Source organism: Colletotrichum tamarilloi (genome assembly GCF_030869305.1).
Source record: "Colletotrichum tamarilloi strain Tom-12 chromosome Unknown Scaffold_1.1, whole genome shotgun sequence".
Classification (NCBI taxonomy): domain Eukaryota; kingdom Fungi; phylum Ascomycota; class Sordariomycetes; order Glomerellales; family Glomerellaceae; genus Colletotrichum; species Colletotrichum tamarilloi.
In genome coordinates, this window is record NW_026849384.1 from 320,429 (window position 1) to 343,101 (window position 22,673).

General features: G+C 54.2%; 8 protein-coding genes across 8 annotated transcripts; 4 read left to right on the plus strand and 4 right to left on the minus strand.

The window, feature by feature from the left end:
* Positions 1-96: 96 nt before the first annotated feature.
* CTAM01_00103 (SH3 domain-containing protein) lies at positions 97-2,538 on the plus strand (the record flags this gene model as incomplete). The annotated part of the gene is made up of 3 exons (XM_060516157.1): positions 97-292; positions 376-2,355; positions 2,414-2,538. 3 exons carry the CDS (start codon positions 97-99, stop codon positions 2,536-2,538), a joined length of 2,301 nt encoding a protein of 766 aa, XP_060388783.1.
* Positions 2,539-2,826: 288 nt separating this feature from the next.
* CTAM01_00104 (uncharacterized protein) lies at positions 2,827-3,057 on the minus strand (the record flags this gene model as incomplete). Its single annotated transcript, XM_060516158.1, has 1 exon — positions 2,827-3,057. The coding sequence occupies one exon, from the start codon at positions 3,055-3,057 to the stop codon at positions 2,827-2,829; it is 231 nt and encodes a 76-aa protein (XP_060388784.1).
* Positions 3,058-3,521: 464 nt separating this feature from the next.
* Positions 3,522-4,079, minus strand: CTAM01_00105 (uncharacterized protein; the record flags this gene model as incomplete). Its single annotated transcript, XM_060516159.1, has 3 exons — positions 3,522-3,549; positions 3,613-3,821; positions 3,987-4,079. 3 exons carry the CDS (start codon positions 4,077-4,079, stop codon positions 3,522-3,524), a joined length of 330 nt encoding a protein of 109 aa, XP_060388785.1.
* Positions 4,080-8,232: 4,153 nt separating this feature from the next.
* On the minus strand, positions 8,233-10,620 carry CTAM01_00106 (arrestin; the record flags this gene model as incomplete). The annotated part of the gene is made up of 2 exons (XM_060516160.1): positions 8,233-10,107; positions 10,168-10,620. 2 exons carry the CDS (start codon positions 10,618-10,620, stop codon positions 8,233-8,235), a joined length of 2,328 nt encoding a protein of 775 aa, XP_060388786.1.
* Positions 10,621-14,282: 3,662 nt separating this feature from the next.
* CTAM01_00107 (cell division control protein) lies at positions 14,283-16,152 on the minus strand (the record flags this gene model as incomplete). The annotated part of the gene is made up of 2 exons (XM_060516161.1): positions 14,283-16,051; positions 16,104-16,152. 2 exons carry the CDS (start codon positions 16,150-16,152, stop codon positions 14,283-14,285), a joined length of 1,818 nt encoding a protein of 605 aa, XP_060388787.1.
* Positions 16,153-16,991: 839 nt separating this feature from the next.
* Positions 16,992-19,502, plus strand: CTAM01_00108 (MOSC N-terminal beta barrel domain-containing protein; the record flags this gene model as incomplete). The annotated part of the gene is made up of 1 exon (XM_060516162.1): positions 16,992-19,502. One exon carries the CDS (start codon positions 16,992-16,994, stop codon positions 19,500-19,502), a length of 2,511 nt encoding a protein of 836 aa, XP_060388788.1.
* Positions 19,503-21,171: 1,669 nt separating this feature from the next.
* On the plus strand, positions 21,172-21,814 carry CTAM01_00109 (uncharacterized protein; the record flags this gene model as incomplete). Its single annotated transcript, XM_060516163.1, has 2 exons — positions 21,172-21,225; positions 21,293-21,814. The coding sequence occupies 2 exons, from the start codon at positions 21,172-21,174 to the stop codon at positions 21,812-21,814; spliced, it is 576 nt and encodes a 191-aa protein (XP_060388789.1).
* Positions 21,815-21,879: 65 nt separating this feature from the next.
* CTAM01_00110 (uncharacterized protein) lies at positions 21,880-22,368 on the plus strand (the record flags this gene model as incomplete). Its single annotated transcript, XM_060516164.1, has 1 exon — positions 21,880-22,368. One exon carries the CDS (start codon positions 21,880-21,882, stop codon positions 22,366-22,368), a length of 489 nt encoding a protein of 162 aa, XP_060388790.1.
* Positions 22,369-22,673: the final 305 nt, after the last annotated feature.

Below are 22,673 nucleotides of genomic sequence, written 5' to 3' on the forward strand. Positions count from 1 at the left end.
TATTATACCTCTTTCCCCCCTCACCAATCCCCCTCATCTACTGACGACTCAACGATCGACGACCACTGCTAGTCGAGCTTACTGCCCAAACTCGCAATGGCGTCACTCAATCTGTCCATCAACGGACCCTCGATCAAGAGCAGCTACCAGGGAGTCATCAACGGCCCGCCCCCAAACTCGAGCTCCCCGACATACGCTCAATGGGCCTTGTTCTCAGTTCAGGCTCCTTTGGCCAATGCTTTCCAAGACAGCGGCAACAAGGAGAGTGTGCTGAAGGTCCAGAGCACTGGTGGTAAGTTCCCCCGCTCTTTCGCCCGAGCTCCCGACCTCGCTCGGGGGAAGACAATGCGCTGACATGTGTCCTTTCCCACGTAGATGGCGAGCTCTCGGAGCTCATCGAAGACTTCAACGAGGGCCGCATCCAGTTCGCTTTTGTCAAGGTCAAGGATCCCAACTCTGGCCTTCCCAAGCACGCCCTAATTGCTTGGTGCGGAGGCGGTGTCCCCGAGAGGACCAAGGGCTACTTCACCACCCATACCGCCGCCGTTTCCAAGATCCTCCACGGCTACCACGTCCAGATCACCGCTCGTTCAGACAGCGACCTCGAGCCAGAGAGCGTCATGCGCAAGATTGCCGATGCCTCCGGTGCCAAGTACTCAGCAGGCGGTTCCACGTCTTCCGCTGCCCCACCTCCGGTTGCCTCTAAGCCCGTCTTCACACCCACCACATCATCAAGCGGCGTCAACCCCATCGTCGCCGCGCGAAACCGCAAGCCCGCAGGTGTCGACGAGGATGGCTGGGGAGACGATGCGCCTCAGGTGACTCGGTCCCAGCTGGAGAAGGTCGAATCTGCGTACAAGCCCACCAAGGTCAACATGGCAGAGCTCACGAAGCAACGGCAAGAACCCTCCGGCTTCAACGGAAACGGCTCCCAAGACAGGCCTGATGTCGTGAAGGGCGCATACCAACCCGTTGGAAAGGTGGACATTGCTGCGATTCGCGCCGCAGCGAAAAACCAGCAGGACGACAGGCCTGCCCCGGTCAAGGGTGCGTACGAACCCATCGGCAAGGTCGACATCGCAGCTATTCGCGCCAAGGCACAGAAGCCCTCAGAGGCTGCGGCACAGGAGCCCGAGGAAGACGAGCGGCCTAAGTCGCTGGCCGAGCGAAGTGCCGCATTCAACCAGTCAGAACGCTTGACGTCACTGCCGAAGCCCAAGGTCGCCAACAAGTTTGGCGGTGCGGCAGCTTTCACCGGCACCAAGGCCCCCGCGCCCGGTGGTCTTGGATTCGGCGCAACCTCCGCTCCCGCGCCTCCACCAGTGGGTGCCGCAAGCCGCACATTTGCCGACCAAGGTGGCAAGACGCCAGCTCAGCTCTGGGCCGAGAAGAAGGGAAAGCAGGGCGGATCCGTATCCAACGTTGTCTCGCCTCCAGTCACTTCTCCGATTGGCGTTCAATCGACCGGCGAGTGGAAGAGCGGCTACTCTGGCAAGTCTTGGGGACCCGTCAAGATGCCCGAGTACGGCAAGGGCTCCATCAGCCAGGAGAACACTGGCGAGGATGCCCAGCGAAGTATCGAGACGCCCGCTTCTCCTAGTGGCGGCATTGGTGCCCTCAAGGAGCGCTTCACCGGCGGAGCCCCGCCTATTCCCCGCGAGTCGCAGCCTCAGCAGCAGCAGCAGCCCCAGCAGCAAGAATACGATGAGCCGTCTCCTCCTCCCCCACCTAGCGGTTCCCGGCCTCCCCCGGCCGGTGGGTTCGCTCTACCCGGTCTGCCTTCTAGGCCATCCCCTGAAGAGGAAGAGGAGGAGGAGGAGCCCCAGTCTCCCATCAGAGTTGCGCAGCCCGTATCTCGCGGACCCCAGGTCGAGATGGAGGCGCCCGAGGAGAGGGAACCTCCCCGCCCTATCCCTACTCAGCAAGAGCTGCCCAGGGAGGAGGACCTTTCAGAAGACAACGATGCCGGCCGTGGCGCTGCCGCAGCTGTTGCAGAGCAATCGTTTGGTCAGGAGCAGGTAGCGGCGGGCCAAGCGGACACCGGCGGCAAACGCGCTGTGATTCAATACGACTACGAGAAGGCGGAAGACAATGAGCTTGAGCTTCGCGAGGGCGAATATGTCACAAACATCGAGATGGTGGACGAGGACTGGTGGATGGGAACTAACTCCCGCGGCGAGAGCGGCTTGTTCCCCAGCAACTACGTCGAGCTTGTCGAGGATGAGCCTGAACCGGCGCCGGCGGCACGAAGCGCCCCTCCTCCCGCACCGGCTCAAGCGGAGCCAGAACCGGCAGCTGCCGCTGGCGGCCGAACAGCCACCGCGCAATTCGACTACGAGGCTGCTGAGGATAATGGTAAGAAAAGCGCATCCCCTATTCTTTTGATTTATCAATGCTGACTCTTAGTCTGTAGAACTTTCGTTCCCCGAGAATGCAACGATCAAGGACCTCGAGTTCCCTGATGAGGATTGGTGGTTCGGTTCCTACGGTGGCAAGCAGGGTCTCTTCCCTGCCAACTATGTCCAGCTGGACAACTAGGGATGAATTCATTGGTAGCGGTTTAGAAAAAGTCTCCATGACGGCCAGCGACGAATCACGCCCTGGGCCTCCCAACCAAGAACAGTCTTGAGTTGTGAGGCGCTTAGCTGCGTTTGAGAGGAATAAAAACATCGGTGTTATTGTCCTAACTTTGATTGACGAGAAGCTTGCAGCATTCTGTGATTTCGCCATAACTGTTCAACGCTCAGTAAATATAGATATATGATATGGGCACACAAGCCCATGGACGATAATGGCGACTGAACGTTGGTGCTTTAGTCCATATCTTCATCTCACGTCACGTTGACCACAAGTTTCAATACTCATATTAGTGAGGTATACGTGTTGATTTGCCACAAAAAAAATAAAAATAAAGACTACTACAGAAAGGAAGTCATTACGGCGCATAAAAAATGCGCCCACCGACAAATAATTCATCCAGATTTGACAGGTAGATGGAGAGAACAGCGCCATGAACGCCCGTGGGGAGAAAGTAATCAACGAGGTCGCTGAACCCATCGTGAACCCCGTCCCTCCCAAAGTTTTCCGCTTTCCTCCAATCGATTCGTCCCTATAACCATCCCAACTTCATTTCGTCGTCTCAGGTTTCGTGTTCTTTTGCGAGTTTGCTTTGCGCCAGTCGAGGCCGATTGAGCCGTGCGAGAGGCCGCGTGAGATAGAGCCGTCGATTTCCATCAATTTTCCTTCCTCTTGCCTGTCGTCGTCGTTTGGGAAATTTGTTGGGAGCCAATTACAGTTTTTTCTTCGACGTTAGGTATTCGCCGTGATCCCGTCGGGTTCCCCACTTTCTTTGAACGGAAACCACAGACCGTACTTTTGACACACCGAGGATGTCAGGTTTTTTGCTGAATCCCGCAAGTAAATTGAAAGAGAGAAGAAAAAAACATCATCTCTCGCTCTGGCTCTCATTTTGTTGAGATGAGCTAAAGTGGGTGAGTGAAGGAGATTTTTTCTCAATTCATTTAGCAAACGTCGAAGCAGCACTCGCAACTGGGATATCGTTAGTCACCGTATATGATAATGGATTGAGATAAGGACAGAGAGAAAACTCACCATTCTGCGCAGCATTCGCACGTCTCGTCAATGACGCAGCAACAGCACAGGGCGGCGAGACAGGCCGTCAAGCAGTTTCCGCCGCCCTGCTTCTTCTGCCGGGGCGCCTGCATGGGAGGCTGTTGCTGGTACTGCATGGGCGGCGGGCCGCCTTGGGGGTAGTAGCCGCCCTGCTGCTGCTGGTAGCCTCCTTGAGGGGGACCGTAGGCCTGAAGATGTTAGTGATTGTAGTTCGCATGTCAAATTCATGATTGTGAGTAAGGTAGAGAGAGGCCCGGCGCATGTAATCAAGCTGAGGCATTGGAATGCGCCAACGGAGAAGAATTGTCTGGGCGTGAGGAATGGGGGAGGACAAGACGAGGGTGAGTGCTTACAGCTTGGGGGTGCTGAGGGTAACCGCCTTGAGGAGGGCCATAGTTTTGGTTGTTGTAGTTGCCACCCTGGTTGTAGTAGTCGTTGCTGGCCATCTTGTGTACGTGTGTACTTGTTGTTGATTGCTTGAGATGTATGTGAAACAATGAAGCTATTCAGAGAGCCGAATGATGGGGAGGATCTGATGGGAAAGACAGAGAGAGGCGAACTGGTGGATAAGAGTGAGTGTGTGAGATGAAAGAATTCCGAGACGGCAGCGGTAGAAGAAGAGCGGAAACATGTGTCGATAAAAAGGGCTGTATGGAGTAAGGCACGGTAATAAGGCAGTGAAAGAGAGAAGTGGCCCAGTGACAGGTTCGAGGACATCCCTGCTCTGCATCGAAAGTGACGGGCTGGGCGATGGTGCTTGGTGGCTCCCCCTCCTCTCCACCCCCCGTCCCACCTCAGTCACAGTGGAGGTGTAAGGTAGGTACGACGCATCAGCCCAGTACTTTTCAGTCTAAGCATTTTAGTTCCCATAGGCACGTATAGGCACGTAGTGTAGTGTAGCCTGTAGGTATTCCGTCGTCGGATGGGTACTTTGGTACCCTTACCCAGCTGCCACTGCCAGCCAGTATGCAGAGTGAAGTGCCCTGCGTGGTGTATTCACCTAGGGACCTACACAATTTCTTTTTTGCTGTGCTGAGGTCAGTCGGAGAGAGCGATGAGCTGCGGGGCCGAGGAATCGAAGCTTTTTTTTTTCTTCCCCAATCCCAAGACAGTGCCCCCCCGAGACAGCTGCGCATGCCGTAAAGTAGGTAGCACTCCACTGGGACCGAATGAGCGAAAGAACCCCGACTTATCACCACGGACACGTTTTCAGGCGGGGCGGGGAGCCACGAAATACAATCGGCCAAGGCCCGATGAGCGCGATAGATTGAGGTACCCGCGAGTAATCCCGAACCCAACTAACCACTAGGCTACCGGGGCCCCCGTGTCCAATAATGGGAACTTTGCAGTGCTTGCATAGCACTCTTCCACAGTACCTAAAGACTCGGTTTAGACCCGGCATGGCTGAAGGTGATGACTGTTCCTTGCAGACCTGACCCAAAGCGCAGCGCAGCAGGGCCACAGCCGACACCGCCAGCGCCCCAGCCACAACTTGGGGAAAGGTGGATACCGCCTGATTGGCCGGATGCGTGTCCCTGGTGGCGGCATGGTGATGCGTCCTCTCTCCCGCCTCTTTCTGTCTCTTTTTTTTTTTCTTTTTTTTTTTTTTCGCCATTGATGATGCTGCAAGTCTTTGAACGCCGAGTTTGTTCCCAGGACCACATTCTGTTTGGAGGGAGCAGCTCGTGGGCGATTACCTTACCTTACTGCGCCTTACAACCTTACCCATCTAAAAGCGCTCCGTCCCAATTTCCATCCATAGCTTTTCGCCATGGGCGCGGTGCATAGATGGACCGTCACTCGGTATATGCCGCAGCATTGAACGCCATGATGACAGATTCAATTCACCCTCAACGATATTCGGATTCCGAGGTTCGCGTTCGTTGCGTACTAACACGAATGAGGCACCCTTGGTTCGGGCCAGAGTGAGTCTAGGTAGGTCGTTGGGTGGTTAGCTGCCGCCAAAGTGGCTAGGACGGAGCTGGGCTCGTCTTCGCGCTTGACTTTCGCTGCTCCCACCTGCGATATGCATCTCCGTGGGCGCTTGCGTCGCATGGGAGGAAAGGGAAGAGGTGACGACGGCCTGGGAAAGGAGAGTCTTGCAACTTCCAAGGTCGGTCGCACACGACATGTAGTCATGCGACTGAGGCCACGTCCCCTGGCGAGACATTTCCAGCGTATTGTCTACGTCGCTCGTCCCGGCTGACCTGACCTTCTCACGCGGACCGGAGAGACACTTCTTCTTACTACTGTAGACTACCGGTAGTTATACTCAAATACATAACAAGACAGCCCAATATGAACAATACCCACACAAGCACTGCAAGCTGGCGAGCCAGAAGCACCATGATGACACCCCAAATCCAAAACGTCAGGTGTCACTGTTTGAGGTTCTCTTCACATTTGATAGGGAACCTCCTAAGAAACCTCCACTTTGGTCAAAGGCATCGAGATGCCAGATGGATCCGGTACCCGCATGAACGTGCCGAACGAACCCCACCAGCAAACATTGGCGCGATTTGGGTGCCCTTCAATTTCCACACTTGCGCAGCAGACCCAACCGAACGAAGAGAGAACAACGCACTGCAGCTAAGCCTCTTTTCTTGCCGCTGCGTCTGCTGTGTTCGTACCTATCCTATGCCGCACAGCAGAATGGAAACCACGCACGAGACTCAGCCACCGAAGCATTCAGTGATCCCATCGTACTGCGGTAGAGAACCATGCCGAGCATCCGCCGTTTCTCTTCTGATTGGCCGGAACTAAACCTCCCAGATCTCTAACGCTCACGAACGGGTATCACAGACGCACACCAATCAATCAATCACATGAGCTGCCAGATCTTACCTTTGGGCTAAGTGATCTCTACCTAGGTTCACACGCTTTTGGCTGCCACAGCGCCCGCCTATCAGGAACGATGCTAGTAGAACTTTGGGCTCTAGTACTACCTGCCTTACTATGCGCAGGTATTCGACTAGGTACGGAGTACCAACGACAGAAACGATCTGACAATTAATGCCAAGCAAAGGGGTCCAGCCGCCCGGGCGCGGCCCCCTTCGAAGGAACGGTACCGTACCGTTCCTACCGTTCGAACCGCCAAGCTTTGCGGCGACGGCTGTCTCGACGTGTTGGCGTCTCAAACTCTCTCCAGTGCCACGCCCCATTCCCGCTCCTTGGCTGGTCTTGGTTCCCTTTGGAAACGCTCTCATGCGGCCTGCCGCCGACTACAACTCGACTTTCTGGCATTTTTTTTTCTTTTTCTCTCGTCGGGTTTGGCCTTGGATAATTAGCCTACTTGTCAATAGCGTCATACCAGACGTCAAACCATATCTGGATGCCTACGTAACGCATATTTAGGTCACAAATCTCTAAGCAGATGGTTTAGTTTGATTGCCTAGCGCAAGGTAAGAGCAGCAGTAACAACAGTCGACATGTTTGATCTCCAGAAATCTGCTCGCGCCGGCCTCGGGGGGCCGAAATGGTCAATACCCGCCCAACCCTCAACCTTCAGCGTGACATTTTCTTTTTGCCCAGAAACTCCGAAAAAGAAAGGGAATGCCGGAAAATCCGTCAATGGCGGGAACGCGGCGGAACGACAACCTGTAACAAGAACAGAAAAAAAAAAAAGAGAGGAAGAGGACAAGACAAGGGCAGCAGCGTTTGATCGCCCAAATCAAGCCTTCGGCAAGCACTGTTTCTTCGTCGCAGCGGTGGATCACCCGTTCCCCCGTTCCCCCTTCCCGTGTTCCATGTAGCAGTTTCCAACAAGCAAAACAGGCGTAGGCAGCAAAAAGAAGGGGGGGGGGGGGAGCTATTGTACCTTACCATTACTCACCAGACCGTCTAGTTCACCCCCCCCCCCCCCCCCCCCCCCCGCCCCCCCGTCGCGGGCGCCCCTGCGTGCCCCCCCCCCCCCCCCCCCCCCCCCCCCCCCCCCCCCCCCCCCCACCCCCCCCCCCCCCCCCCCCCCACGAACCCGGAATCCATAGGTCTGTCGGTGCTCTCTGGTTATCCCCTTCACTCCGTCCACCACACCCAACCCGGGACCCAATCATTCCCGTCGAGTTCGCAACTACGACTTGAAAGGAACTTGGACAAACTTGAGACGGTTCGCAGCCAAGAGGTTGGGGGCTGGAAGCAGCCGCCCAGGCTGTGGTGCTGTGGTGGTGCCAAACACTCGGGACCAAATTTGATAATCTATGCAAACAACATCGTGCCAAGATGGGTGGCTGCCGAGTGCATCGCATGTCAAATCGGCTCGCCGCGCGCCAAATCTGCATATGCCATGCGGCTGGGGCGGGACAAGCTACGTTCGCCAAGACTTGGTCCGTCATTTTTCAATATGTACCATTACGTATCTATAAAGATGTAGATGTTCCTCTGGTGCACAATAGTCCCCGCAACGAAATTTGAAATATATGTCATATTGCTTGCTGTATTTTTCGCTCTCAAAATTTCGTTTCACACGTTCGTGTCTCTATAGTTACTTTGTAGATGACGCACTTCGCAAATGCTCACAACAACCACACTTATTATACACTATTCACCCATTGTTCTTTCATGCCTCGTGCTCCAACCCCAGTCCCCCCTCCCATTGTATCATCATCGCTCATACCTCGGCAGCTGTTCTGAGCCTGCTGCGTGTTGTTGGTGGCTGGATTGTCCAGTGCTTGCTTCTGTGCTGTAACTGTACTGCTGGCCGTAGTCGTCTTCATCCGCTAATACCGGCGCCGACGGCTCGGCGACGTCTGCTGGCGGTGCTGACGCCGATGCACTGGGCCCCGCATCGTAGTCGTCTGGGAATTCCGGTGGCGCGCTGGCTTCGACCAACAGCCGTTGCCGTTCGAGCTCCTGTTTGTCTTCTGTCCGCGCTTCTTGGTGTGTAGAAATGTCATCCAGCGTTGGCGCGGATGGCTCTTCCTCCACTCCATTTGCTCCACGATAATGCGATTGCGGTACGGGCTGGGGCTCATCCTCGGCGTCGTAGATATTCGGCTCCGGTGCTGATGCCCCTGACGGGCCTGCTTCTGACATCTGGGGCGGTCGACTCGGTAAAAGTCTCTCCTCTTGACGACGTGCCCGCTCTTTCTCCGTCATCCTCCCCTCGTCCGGAACTTGTGGGGGAGGTACGTAAGCTGGTGCTTGCATCTCCTCGGGAGGACTCGTGGGGTGTATCGTGATGGTGGGCTGCCGGCTGAGAGGAGCTGGCATCTCAGGAGGCTGCGGCCAGTAGCTCTCACCGTCGTCTGCGTGTATGTCGTCGGTCGGCCAGGGGCTAGAAACCTCTTCCCTGCTGAGCGACCCTTCTCGCATTTGGTATGTCCGCAACGTATTACTCCGCCCACGCAACCTTGAGCTATCCGTAGAACCTAGAATAACCTCAAAAACGACAGAGATGACCCCTTTTTCGCGTCGTAACCGGTCCGTATCTAACACATTTCCTCCCCACGAGTTGAGCGCCGCGTTGTTGCCATCGTTGGCCCCTGACCCGGGCGCGAACTGAGCCACCCTAGACTGGCCTCCACCTTGGAGTTGGCTCGCGAGCCTGCCACCCAAATCAACCAAGACCTCCACTTGGTACTTGAAGCTGACCATATCCCCGGGCACGCCTTTGATGGTCGGGAAGACATCTTCGGGCACCTTGAGCGATGCTGTCACCGTCGTTTCCAATGTAACCGGATCGATAATGAGCGGGGCAACGGACTGAGACAGGTCCTTTCGGAAGACGCTCAGTGACGAAGTCGAGGTTAGTGACAAGCCGCCCAAACCGGTCCGTGACCGCGGGTAGTAGTCTTCTTTCGCCAGCTTGCGGGTCTCTTCTTTCGACATAATGTCTGCAAACATAGAGGCTGGCGGTGCCGTGTCAACCCTGCCTTGCCGGTACATGGTGACAATAACACCATGCATGCTCTTTATCCGTTTGATATGCTGCACCGAGACCTTAACTGACACTGTGTCACCTGGCAATGCGCCGCCCTTCAGCATCTCAATCGTTGCCGTGATCGTCTTTTCGTCGACAGCTTGCATTTTGGAGTTTGTCAGCGAGCTACTGGCCAGCTGAGGCTCAGCTCTTGCTAGACTGATGCCCGTGCTTGAGCTGACGGTACTGTCACCACTGACTTCGCTCTGTATATCCGTATGCGTTGGGCTTCGGGGGTATTCGAGCGGATCGTGAGGGTGATCTTCTGTTGGCGCTGGTGACTCTACCGCACGCTCGGCATCGTGTTGATCGACATCTGACCCTTGCTCCGTAGTTTCCACTGTGGCCGGATTCTTTTCATTGCCAGCGGTCCGCTTTCGTCTTGATTTCTTGGAGATGGGTTCGAGATAGATGGTTCGAGGGCGCGGCGGCGCGAGGGATCCAATGTCTATTTGCTCAACCAACTGGATTTTTCGATCGCAGGACGATGTCGGAGATATCGAGGTCGGACGCGTCAGAGTTGCTGTTATCATGTAGGAAATCGTGCCTCGTTCAAACTAAACGCACGCGCGTTAGCAAGTATCCCTTGTCGTGTCAGTCGCGGAATCCGGACGTACATCAATGCTACTAGGTAAGCCCTTTTCGGGGAACACTAAATCAAACTTGAATTCGTATTTTCCGGCCTCCAACCTGCCCTCACCACTGAGCACCTGCTCGTCCTGAAAGAGCGATGCATAGCCGTTGCCATGGTACTGCGCCGAGGAGCGTCCGGACAAGGCGGGTTTCGCGACGGGGGGCTCGCTGACGGCTGGCCCCTTGTGCACGCGAACGTAGCCATGCAGGGCAACAGTAAGATGGGTTATGCGGATGGGCTTGACCACGGTCAGGACTACAGCGCCATAGACATGGTCGCCAGCCGAGTACTGGCGGTGGGGGTCGTCGGGGCGGACGTGGAAGTCGGCGAGGTTACGCGAACGCGATCGGCTGGGTAGAGCGAAACGAGAGAAGAATGAGCGAGCGGAGGAGGTTGTTTCTTCGACGGAGCCGTTGGAATGCGAATATGCGCCCATGTATGCAACGACTTGTGGGCCGGGCCTTTGGCGGTGTCGTGAAGTTGTGGGAGTCGTCGGTGGTGGTGGTGATGGTCGTGGCGGGTGGTGACGAGAACGGTGATGTCGGCGACGGTGGAGGAGTTGGCTGAGCGGAGAGGGTGGAAAGGCTCAGGCTCAGGCTTAGGTTCAGGCTCGGGGTGGAGATGGGGAAGGGGGCGCAGCAAAGGCGACTTGAGTTGCAGCCTCGACGTCGACATGCAATGAGGGGATTCGCACAGCGACGCCTTGGTGGCTTACAGCTTTTGGCGGGGGGGTTAGTCGAGACTCGACGGTATTGTTGGACGTCCCAGTGGGTTTGTCTTGGCTCGAGGACGGGAAAACGGTAGGTCGGGCGGGCGGGTTCAGGACCGACTCCACGAGGTCTCGGTGTGTCGGGACGGTCAAGGGACCTGTGCTCTGGTCGTCTGGAGCACCTCAGTGTAGAGAGGACTGCGTAGGGAGTACGGAGTACGGAGTATGGGCCTTGGGGGTGGTTTAGGCGGGCGTGGGCGTGGCGGGCTGGCGGGCTGGTTGGGAGGGGGAATTGATTTGATGATGGAATAGCTAGCAGGCAAGCTGGGATCTGAGAGATGCTGGCAGCGGATGTTCTTGGTTGCATATGCCAAGAGCGAAGAGGGAGCCTTGCCAAGAAAGCTTCGCTTTTTCTGGAAATCTCGAGGGTTCACAGTCTCAGATTGCCCGTGGGTGCCGGGGGTTCAGGAGAAAAACAACCTGAGGCATGAGAAACTTGGGGCGACGGGGTCGGGGCCACGTAGTGTGTATTACTGTACAGATGGTACGCCGGATGTAGATTGCGCGGACGCGGACTTTGATTTCCCAAACAGCCAGACGCTGGATGGACAGTAGTACTGTGGTACTGCGGTAGGCTGCGACGAGCAATCGGGAGAGACGCCGGCCAAACTAGTAGGCGAAGGGGAGGGGAAGAATAAGTGGACGGACGGACTTTTGGTGTTGGAGGCAGCCTGTCCTGTTGACTTTTAGAGAGAGAGAGAGAGAGAGAGTATCCGTAAGTATCAGATTCGTACTGAACTATTGGAACGGAGTGCGAAGTATCGGAAGTAGGTACTTTGTCTGGAAAAGAGAGAAAGAGACAGGATCCATCGGCCGACATTAACACCCGAACAAGTGACACCCCGATCCTATAAAGCGGAAGGGCGGCAAGGAAAGGACGGGGTGGGGATGGTCTGGGAGGACCACTCGTTTTGGGCAGCAGCAGGAAAAGAACTGGCTGGATTGGACTGTGGGCTGTCTTGATCTCCATTCGGTGAATGAACAGGCCAGGGAAGCAGCCTCAACTTCTTAACCAGGGTTGGTAGGGAATGGAAGCGGATGGAGACGAGAGAGAGAGTCAGGATGCTGCGGGCTGCGGCATCTCACGGTACGGCGGTACGGAGGTACGGGAGTACATCCCCCGGCGCTCCTGCCCATGTCCGCTCAGTGCCCTGGCCAGAAAGTCCCTTCCTTTCTAAGTTCCCTCTTCGCTTCCCGTCTGCTGCTCAGCTCAGCTCAGATTGGAAAGTGCCCTCTTCACTCCTTGTCGTTCACACCCTCCATGTCTACATACCTACTAGGTAAGGTACGGGGTGATTTACAAAATACCAATTATGCCCTTGAACGCGCTTGGTGTTGGTAGCTGCCCAGTACCGTGTAACGTGTTGCCGCTCGCCTCATCACTGGGAAGCTACTGCCTGACTAAGGATTCAGAAATCGAGACTCCCGTCGGAAACACGCACTTGCCAACGCGGCCCCAAAAGTCGAGGCACGGGAATGTGGGGAGTTCTGGGACACCAGAGTCGCATACAACACGCGGCTTGGCCGAACATTTCATCTTCAATCAGCTATCTGCCCGTGCCTGGTTCCAACTTCCGAGACGATAATGATTGGGAGCCGGGGGGGGGGGGGGAGGTAATCATGAAAGGAAAGAGGCAGAAAGAGAGAGAGAGCAGCAGAGACAACCTCCAAGACACGCCACTCTAGCTGGCGCCGCCCGAGACGCCTTTCCCCCCCGCCTCCGTCTCCGTCCCGAGTCTTGCCATTCGACAATTCGAAATCTCTCGATATGCCCAGTGCCCTTGTTGTTGTTGCTCCTGCTATGTCTGGGCTGGCGCCTTATCCGAACCCTGTCTCCCGTGCCTGAGGTGATCCAATCTTGTTGGCCCTCTTGCAGCATCGCTTGCCCGTTTCTGCGAGTCGGCGACCACACTGTCCACCCACAACACACACACCTCTAGCAGATCCAACCTGTAGGCTGCCCGAAGGGTGGTATCCGTCATAACTCATTGCTTTTAGGATGCCGACAGCCGACGGGAGACCCTTTCCTTCGAACACACTGAGGGATTGACAACCAATGTCTGCCTGCCTCTATCTGCCTTATTACACGAGACCCCGACCAATCAGTCAACCAATGGCTTACTTCCATTCGGCCAGAGGCCGTGTAGTGTTTAACAGACAAGCATACGGATGGTATACGTGAAGCATGTCGTCCCAGTCCACTCAGGATTCAGGAACAAGAAATGTAAAAATAGCGGAACTGTAAGGCAAGACGTACGGATAACATCCCATACCTTTGATCCCCCATTCACCCAATTCCACCCCCCGTTTTGCCAAAAATTGCTGTATACAGATACGCCTTCGAGACAAACTATGCCTCCTCTTCCCACTTCCTCGGACCTCAAGCATAGTCTCAAAGAGGAGAGGGGAGAGGAAACAACACAGAAACCCGCTAGCTTACCTCAGACTGAGAAGTAAAAGAACACAAACTGTGATTCGGCCGGCACCATCCTCTGTGCTTCTCGACCTTCCCCCTGGGACCTAGGTACCCTCGTCGATATTGACATCGGCAAAATAGACGCAGGCCAAGACCAACGGCCCAAGATAAGCCTTGAGGTACTGCTGCGTTGAGTGAGATCAGGGCCTCCTCCGCTATAGTCAAGTCGTAGACCCAGGCAGAATTCACCTTTCTTGGCGGTTACACCGTTTCTTTGAAGGCTGCGGATCTCCGCCCGATCTAGGACTCCGACGTGGAACCTTTCTTGGCTGGCGGGAAAGAAACAGTTCAGAGTTGACTTGTCAGCAGCAACATAGCACTCATAGGCAAATAAACGCCGGCACCTTTGGTCAACATCAGTGGAGCGCTGGGCACTGGGAGCACGGCCTTCCGTCTGACCCTTCGGCCGCAGCTCCTCATCCTCGTTTCGCCTCATCGTCACTCACTTCACATTTGGGCGTGCGCCGGACATACATAGTAAGCGACTCGGGTGATATTTGCCTGCTTCGACAAGCCTTGTTTCGTTTTAACCGTCTGGTATCATGCTATTAATGTCTCGTCTCTCTATTTCTTTCGCACCCCATCGATGCTCTCTGTTCGAGCATATACCATGTTGATGCCCTGGGCTCAGCCTCATGATCCTCAGTCCCTTATTTCCCCAAACTCTCAAGTGACGTTTCGATCAAAATCCAGACAACCTATTCTTTTGACATCCATTGCCCTGCCGACCGTGTCCATCGACCCGCAACAAATCCCCAAAAACGCCACGTGCCATGCCTTTCCGGACTCCGATGCCATGCAAAATGCACAATGAACCCAAGTACTTCTACACTTTTATGCTATGCTGTAGTGATCAATCCAATGCTTCGCCGCTGAGAATGCTCGACAAAATACCCGCTCCGACACCCTCGGCAATGTTCTCCATTTCCTTCTCGCCAACGCAGCTGGCCACTCGCTTGTCCTCTCCGGTGGGAAGCGCCGCCTTGCGGCCTCTCTTGCTGGGTATCTGTGTCATCACAAGTCCACCTGTCTTTCCATCAACAGGGTTGACCAAACCCAGTGTCTCCAAACTTCCGATGACCTCTCGAAACTCTGAGCTTGACAGCGGGTGCAAAACTGAGTCTCTAGTGCAAAGGATAGAATACGTCTCGTACAGAGTTTTGACTGTGGGTGCCATCGTTTGTGACTTGGTGGGGGTAGACGGGCCAGTGGTCATCCTCAGCGCTCGGTTGCGTTTCTCGAGGGCCACCAATGAGCAGAGCGCCGCCTTCTGTTGAAGGTTGAGTGCTTTCAGCCTCTGATTGGTTCCGTTGCTGAAGGCCGCCTGCGTAACTTGATTCAAATGCTTGAGGAGCACACGGGGTGCACTCTCGGCTGTCAGCGCCTTAAGGGATGTTGCAGCGACGTGTGAGACGCTCCTCGAGGACCCGCTGGAGCCGGCCATATTCGCATTTTCGCCGAGAGGCTTCCGGGACGGTGTCATCTGCAGAACCTTTTCTCTTGCTTCGTTCTCGTGTTGCCGTCTGGTCTCTGACTCAACCACGTCCAGTGCTCTTCGGCAGATTTCGAAAGCCTTGCGCAAATCCCCAGTCTGACTCGAAACCTTGCGCGAGCAAAGCTCAATCGCCGCAGGATGGAAAAAGGGAAGCGTCTTGTCGCTGCTGTCGGCCGGCAACAACGTCATCAGACGGGTGCTGATGATACTCTTGATTTGCGCGGCTGAGTATGGGTGGAAGGGAAGAAGATCCGGCTTGAGGTTCTTGGATTTCAGACGCGGCAGAAAGCGGTCGGTGAGGTCGAGGGCGTTCGCAATTCCAATAAGCACCAGTCGCGAAGGCTGCTGCAGAGACCATTCAAACAACCGGTACAGGCTTTCCAAACCCATCGTCAGGATATGGTCGATTTCATCCAAGACGAGCAAGTAGACAGGTGAGCCCTTCTTCTTCGTCAAAAAAATATTTTGCAATTCCTCCATCGCCAATGCTTCCGGCAGATCGCTTTCGTGTCCAAGAAGCTCTAACAAGGTATTGTAGAGGTCCTTTGATGACTTAACACTCATGCAATTGACATATGCTTGACGCACAGCGGTCGATTCTGTGGACTTATCCGTAATCTCCTTAACCATTGCGCTTTTCCCGGTTCCAGGGGGGCCGCTGACATAGAGACATCCATTGGGGGTTGTGGAGGAGCAGCGTTGAACGAATTCCGTCAGTTGCTCTCGTTCTTTCTCGCGTCCGACAAGCTCGCCTGGGTCGGCACCCCGAGCAAAGAGCTGCCGGGCAGAATGGTAGATGGTTTGGAGAGAGCCGGGAGTCAGGGGAGATTGGGGCGTCAGCCTCTGGAAAAGCTTGCCGGCAGACTTGACAACCTGGCGAGGGGTCGAGGGAGAGTTCGCGAAGACATCACGGTGTCTTGGGGTCTGGGGCGTGATTGGGATCGACTTCAAGAAGTTTTGGGAAGGGGAACGTCGGAGCTTCTTCGCAGCCGGCTCAACGTAGGTGTCGTCGAGATCGTTGTCGACATTTGGCGTGGTGGCAGTTACTTCGGGATCCGCGTTTTCGTCGTTCTCTGAAGCAGCTCGGGTTTGCCGTCTGGTACGCTTGGCAGGAAGGTCGACCAAATCTGGGCTGTATGTGAGAAAGTGCGTTTGGCTTATAGGGGTGATAGGGCCTACCTTGATCCTGGACGGACCTCGTCCGCTTGCCGAGTGAGGCACGAGACATTGTTGCTGGGGATTATGATTATGGTGAAGAGGCAATCGTGACTGACAACTCCAAAGTAGACAACGCAGGAAAGCTTGTTCGAGGTACCAACAAAAGTGAAGTAGGAAGTATCGAGGTGTGGGAAGTCGAAAGCTGTAAGTGGAACCGCAGAGTCTTAATTAAAGTGGTAGGCGCGCGCCAGCACGATGACCGGGGAACGACGCGATGCCAGGGTCGCGGAACGCGCTTTCTCGCGATTCAATTAAACACGGCTCGGTAGAGTACCTTGGTCCGTGCATACGCGACCCAGAAAGATGGGGTCTTGTCTTCGTGCCTCCCCTCCCCTACTTCCAGGCTCGTGCGCAGCGGTACCTTACATAATGCAATTGGGACACGGTTGGTTTCACAGTGTCGGCTCATATCGCCTACGACCGCACTGTCTACCCCTGTTTCCCCATGACGGCCACAGACGGCTTGTGGCAATCGACGACCGGCCTATTGAGGCAGCGGAGGTGCCCGGCATTCTAGCATGAACGGCGGACAAAGCCGCCATCCCACGATACCTGTCTTGGCTCATGGCAATCTTCCTTTTCCTCGCAGATGTGTTTTGATTCTCTCCCACAATGACACACAGACAATCTCTGAATTCATATACACATTCACTCGGATATGCATGGGCTTGGACGGGCATTTCGTCTCACCTAATCCGGCGCATTTATTAGACAGAGGGGTCACTAGGTCACTAACGTTCCCAACGTTGCTGTTTACCTACTTCCATATCCCTCCCTAACAACCCTGACTACCAACTCATATTTGGCCTTTTACGACCTGTGGTGTTCGTGGAAACACTTTTCACCGTCATGGTTGACGCGGATATGAGAAGCTACAACTCCCGAGTGGATGAGTTCAGGGATAGGGAGTTCCCCATGATCAAAGGTTCATTGGTTCATCAACTACAATTATTCTATCTCAACTTATTGACCAACAACACAGACTCCATATATCTCGACCATGCCGGAACAACGCTATATGCCAAGTCTCTGGTTGACAGATTCTCTGCAGAATTGACATCAAACTTGTTGGGCAACCCCCACTCCGCTTCGCCTTCTTCTCAGTATAGCACCTCTCGCATTGAAGATATTCGCCTCAGACTTCTCCGTTTTTTCAACGCTGACCCTGAGGAATTTGACTTGGTCTTCGTTTCCAACACCACAGCTGGGATCAAACTTGTTTCCGACGCCTTCCGAGCCTCACCAGAGGGCTTTTCTTACGTATACCACCAAGCTTGCCACACAAGTATAATAGGGGTTCGCGAAGAGGCGCGTGAGAGCAGATGCGTTGCGGATGACGATGTGAGACGTTGGATTGATGGGAAATCTCCTCTGGATGATTCGGAAGCATCAGACTCGCCCACGCTATTTTCATATTCAGCTCAATCTCATATGGATGGGCGACGTTACCCGTTAACGTGGCCATCTCTACTGCGAGAGTCGCCTGCCGTCTCGCACCGGCAATTTTTTACGCTATTGGACGCAGCCTCACTAGTGGCCACTTCTCCTCTAGGTCTCAGTAACTCGGAGACGGCACCCGATTTTACGGTTTTGAGTCTTTACAAAATCTTTGGCTTTCCAGACCTTGGCGCTTTGATTGTTAGAAGGCAGGCCGAGCCGATTTTCAACCAAAGGCGCTATTTCGGGGGTGGCACCGTCGATATGGTTGTCTGCGGAAAAGAAAGATGGCATGCTCCAAAATCGACGTTCCTTCATGAGAGGCTAGAGGACGGCACTCTTCCATTTCATAACATCATAGGACTTGATGCTGCTCTAGATGTTCACGCAGAGCTCTTCGGAAGCATGAGTAGCGTAGCATCGCACACAGCATTCCTTAGAAACCGACTACACGATGGACTTGCCAGCCTCAAACATGGAAATGGGCTGCCCGTCTGCACTATCTACTCAGAACGACGCAGCGAGGTTAATGGCTCAGTAGGAAGCGGGCCACTCGTCTCGTTCAACATTCGCGACGCTGCCGGAGCCTGGATCAGTCTATACGAGCTTGAAAAATTAGCCACGTTGAAGAACTTACATATTCGAACCGGCGGGGTCTGCAGTCCTGGAGGTATCGCTTCAGCACTCGGCCTGAGCCCATGGGAGATGAGGAAGAATTTCTCCGCTGGGTTTCGCTGCGGCACTGACCAAGATGTCATCGCTGGAAAGCCGACTGGCGTTATTCGAGCAAGTCTTGGTGCGATGAGCACTATTTCCGACGTTGACTTCCTGATCGACTTTATTGATGAATTCTATCGAGAAGAAGTGTCAGTTGATGACTGTCGCGCCGAAAACCAGACTTCATCGATAGGGTTCCAGGTCCAGGGCATCAGCGTCTACCCGATCAAGAGCTGTGGCGCCTTTTCTGTTCCGCTTGGTATGGACTGGGAAGTCATGCCCGAAGGTCTGGCTTGGGATAGAGAGTGGTGTCTTGTCCACCAAGGGTCAGGACAGGCACTAAGCCAGAAGAGGTATCCCAAGATGGCCCTCATCAAACCCACTCTTGACTTCGACGGTGGCGCGCTGCGTGTAGCGTACAGAGGGAGAAAGTTCTCTCACCTACCCGACGAGATCTCAGTTCCTCTATCTGCGGATCCCACTTACTTCGAAACAAACGGCGGCCCTCGTGAGAGGTCCTCAAGAGTATGCGGCGACAAGATTACGACGCAAGTGTATGCCTCCGATCATGTCAACGGCTTCTTCAGTGATATTCTCGGTGTGCCATGCGCATTGGCACGATTTCCAGCGGGAGGACAGGGACCAAGTATGCGTCACTCAAAAGCCAAGGTGCAGAAACATCAGCACCCTCAAGTTTGGGTGCCAAAGGGGAGTTTCGGGGCATCTCCAGAGTTGCCTTCTCCGCCGGATTCGGACTCTGAACAATCACCAGCAAAGATTCTACTTTCCAATGAGAGCCCAATACTCCTGATCAATACATCGAGTTTGCGCGCCCTCAACGACGAAATCCAGGCAACTGGCGGGGAACCAGTTCCCTCCGAAGCATTCCGAGGCAATATCTTGGTCGGGCCAACTCAAGACCCTGACCATCTCCCATGGGCAGAGGATGGATGGACAAAACTCACGATTGGTGGTGAGGATTTCACTATGCTGGGATCCTGCCGCAGATGCCAGATGGTATGCGTCGACCAGGAGAGCGGCGAAAGACACCAGGAACCTTTCGTGACGCTGAGCAAGGTCAGAAGGTTCGACGGCAAAGTGTACTTTGGCACTCATATGAGCCATGATTCCACTAAGGCACTGCTCGGAGAAGGAACGCGCCGTCCAGTGATACGAGTCGGCGACATGGTCAGTGTAGGAGCATGATGTAAGGTACTTCAGAAAGGCTTGGCTGGCATCGGTCAAGATGAATGTCAGTATATGTTCTCAATGAAATACAGACCCCACAGCGGTTGCTCCGTTCAAATAAGCTATAGTTGCCCTCGCACCTTTGCTGTGAAGTTCACTGTTCCAAGGTGATAAGCCTCGGTGGTTGCTCCCATAAGAAAGAAAAGGACCTGTTGTAACCAATTAGATCCACCTGCTGGAATGGAATTCCACTTTCTTGGTTCTATGGAAGTCAGGGCTGGTTTCTCGTACTCAAAACTCGTCAGGTATCAGGTAGTGCCAGCGAAGAAAGCCAGCAATTAATGATTGAAATGAGCATTTAGCTAGGTACTTAACCTACTAATAGTACTTAAGCTTTACTATGTACCGATATGTAAGGTAGGTACAGTGCGCGCTTTCCTTACTAAAAGTGACTTAGGTGAGGCCTTGCCTTAACAGCGCCCGTGCACCTATCCTTTCCCGGAAAATGTCGCGTCCTGCAGCTGCAGCTTCGAGTCTATCACGTCTGCTTCCCGAGAAAGTAGGCTGTCTCGTTCCTTCGATTTTTATTCTTACCGTGAAAACATTTTTCAACCCTTTTTGGTCAATAATCGCTACTTTTTCAGCATCTTGCAGCAGCTGAGGGAAGCGCGCCAGCTTCCTAGCTTCCCCCGGTTGATTTACCACCACTGACGCGCGACAGGTCGGGAGCCCTGGCCCATGAAGGTAGTTTCCACCACCCCCTCCACACATCCCTACAAATACCCACCTCTAGCCCTCCTCTTCCTCTTCGGCCTTCTCCTAACTTCACATCCTCCACCACGACTTCTCGACGCCGTCAAGCCCCAGAGGCAATCAACAATCTCCCCGCACCATGGATGGTTGAGCAAATTTCCCGTGTTGTGCCTCTGAGCCAACAGCTTTCTTTTTTCTACCACCCTTTCACGATATTTGCTATCATTTGCAAGCTCGTTGATCCTGCTCCCTCCGCCCGGAAGACTTTCTGTCCCGACAGGTTAGTCTGCGACGGCATGCTCCAACGATGACGACCAGACTGCTGCCTCTCGTGGCCAGTCGCAACATAAGGTGCTGCGGTAATCTTGAGTCGTTGCTCAAGGTACGCAGTCGCAGCCTTGTTCTGCTTGTTGGGCTTTGCCTAACGGCAACTGTCCCAGCTTCCAGACATGCTGTCGGCCGACAGAGCAAGTGAGCTCATATGAGCTGCACTTTCTCTACCATCACGAATATATCACCGTTACTGTGCTTTGCGCACTGATCAGGGGCCTTGGAGGCGCACGCGGTGTTAGGCTGGAGTTTAGCCTAAGACATCCGTTCGGCTTCGCTGGCCTTTTCTTCGTCACTTTGTCCTGGGCAGGACGTAAAAAGGCCTTGGGGTTGTATCATGGCAACGAATGGACGACATAGAGAGGCAAATACAGCCCGTGTATTGAGGTTACGTTTATGATACTCGTGATGGAGTCACATGTGGTATGTCCCGAAAACCTTGTATAGCTCTAGCAAGACAGCTCCCCGACTAACCCACTTTAGCAACGATCTCTAGACTTGCGACGTTCCCAAGGCTGGGCAACCAAGACGTACGACACCATCTCCTTTCTTCAGCAATTAGACTTCGACATACTCTACCTAATTCTGATGACCCGCCACGATAATGACATGTTTGTCTGAGACTTTGGCATTCTTGGTTCTTTTCTTTTGCCAAACGGTATAGATAGTAAGTACTTTGCACTGTACTTGTCCTGCCTTGATCATACCGCTAACCTGAGCTACAGGACATTGGATCGAAAAAGGACGGAGCCCTGATCATGATTTGTCCTGGGCAGGACTTTAAAAGGCCCCGATTCTCTACGTTGAGGATCGGCACGGATGGGTTTGCAGCTGCAGTTCGGGAATTATGTCTGTCTCCCTCTGCGAATAGGAAAGGTTATCCTGGCAACCCAATTACGCCATTTGGCGCACGAAAATGTCCAGATTACGCTCAGATCCACGGATCACCGGATCATGAGCGTTGGACAGGTGGGCGGCTCCGGCCCCCGCCCCTGAAGATGGCCGATTTGGCCCCGGTCTCCGGACCGGCTTCCAGGCCCGCCGAAGGCAACCTGGTTGAAACGACGATCGAGATCGACAGCAATGTCAGTATTTCTTGTCACAATCGCCCTCTGGGCATATACTGTGTTAAAATTCGCATTATGCGGAACTATCGAGATGTAGCACGTACTCGCGTACTGTGTTTGGTGCTCTTCAGCTGCGAAGCTCAAGAGCCCGACCCACCGTTGCAGCTTGTGGGCGACTGATGGAAAAGATTGAGCAACACAACCGCTGTCGGAATCCTGACAGACGGGGGTACGCAGGCTGTTATATGTTTAAACAGACTGCCTATCCAGTGCCTACAGACGGGGTCCTTTCTGAAGGAGATAAGCGCGATAGTAAGAGCGACATGCCGAGATCGTCACATCAACTCTCACGATTTCTCGCGGCAGAGGCTACTTTGCTCCGGAGCCAGCATCTCGGACTAGGCCGAGGAGGATCTACCCCACGATACACGCCACCACCCATTTGGGTGCCGATACGTGGGGACAACGTTTGTATTGGGGGCCCGAAAGGGCTCATGAGTTTGGGCTGGTCGCGTCTCTCTGATGTGGTCACATCTGTGGTCATGGAGAAAAGCTCGCGTCTCGATCAACAGTTTTGGGGTTCTACGGTGGGACCACGCGACAAGGGGAAGCAACAGGTGGGGTATTCTGGCTTCAAGCCATGGGAATGCAAGCCTGGCACTTGTTCCCGACTTTCGAGGTTGGTTAAAACTTTGACGACATTGGGGGACAGCGGGTGGAGGATTACTGTTTAGAGTGGGATGACTTTTGATTCCCTAGGATATAGTTCTGGCAGTCGTAATTCAGATCCGACATTTGTCCCCAACCACGTTCCCACTTGACTTTCCTTTTTGTGTTTTGCAACATGTTGACGGCAATGAACCACATGCCAGCTTTGATGTGTCGTGGTGTTCCTAGCGTCGACGGATACTGCGGCAATGAACGAACTGAGTTAGGGTTGAAAACTTTTAGTTACTGGAGTACGTGGTCAAAAAATGTAGATCGATTATTTCTTCTGGAAGAAACACACCGCTGATCGAAATGTAAAAACCCATCATAT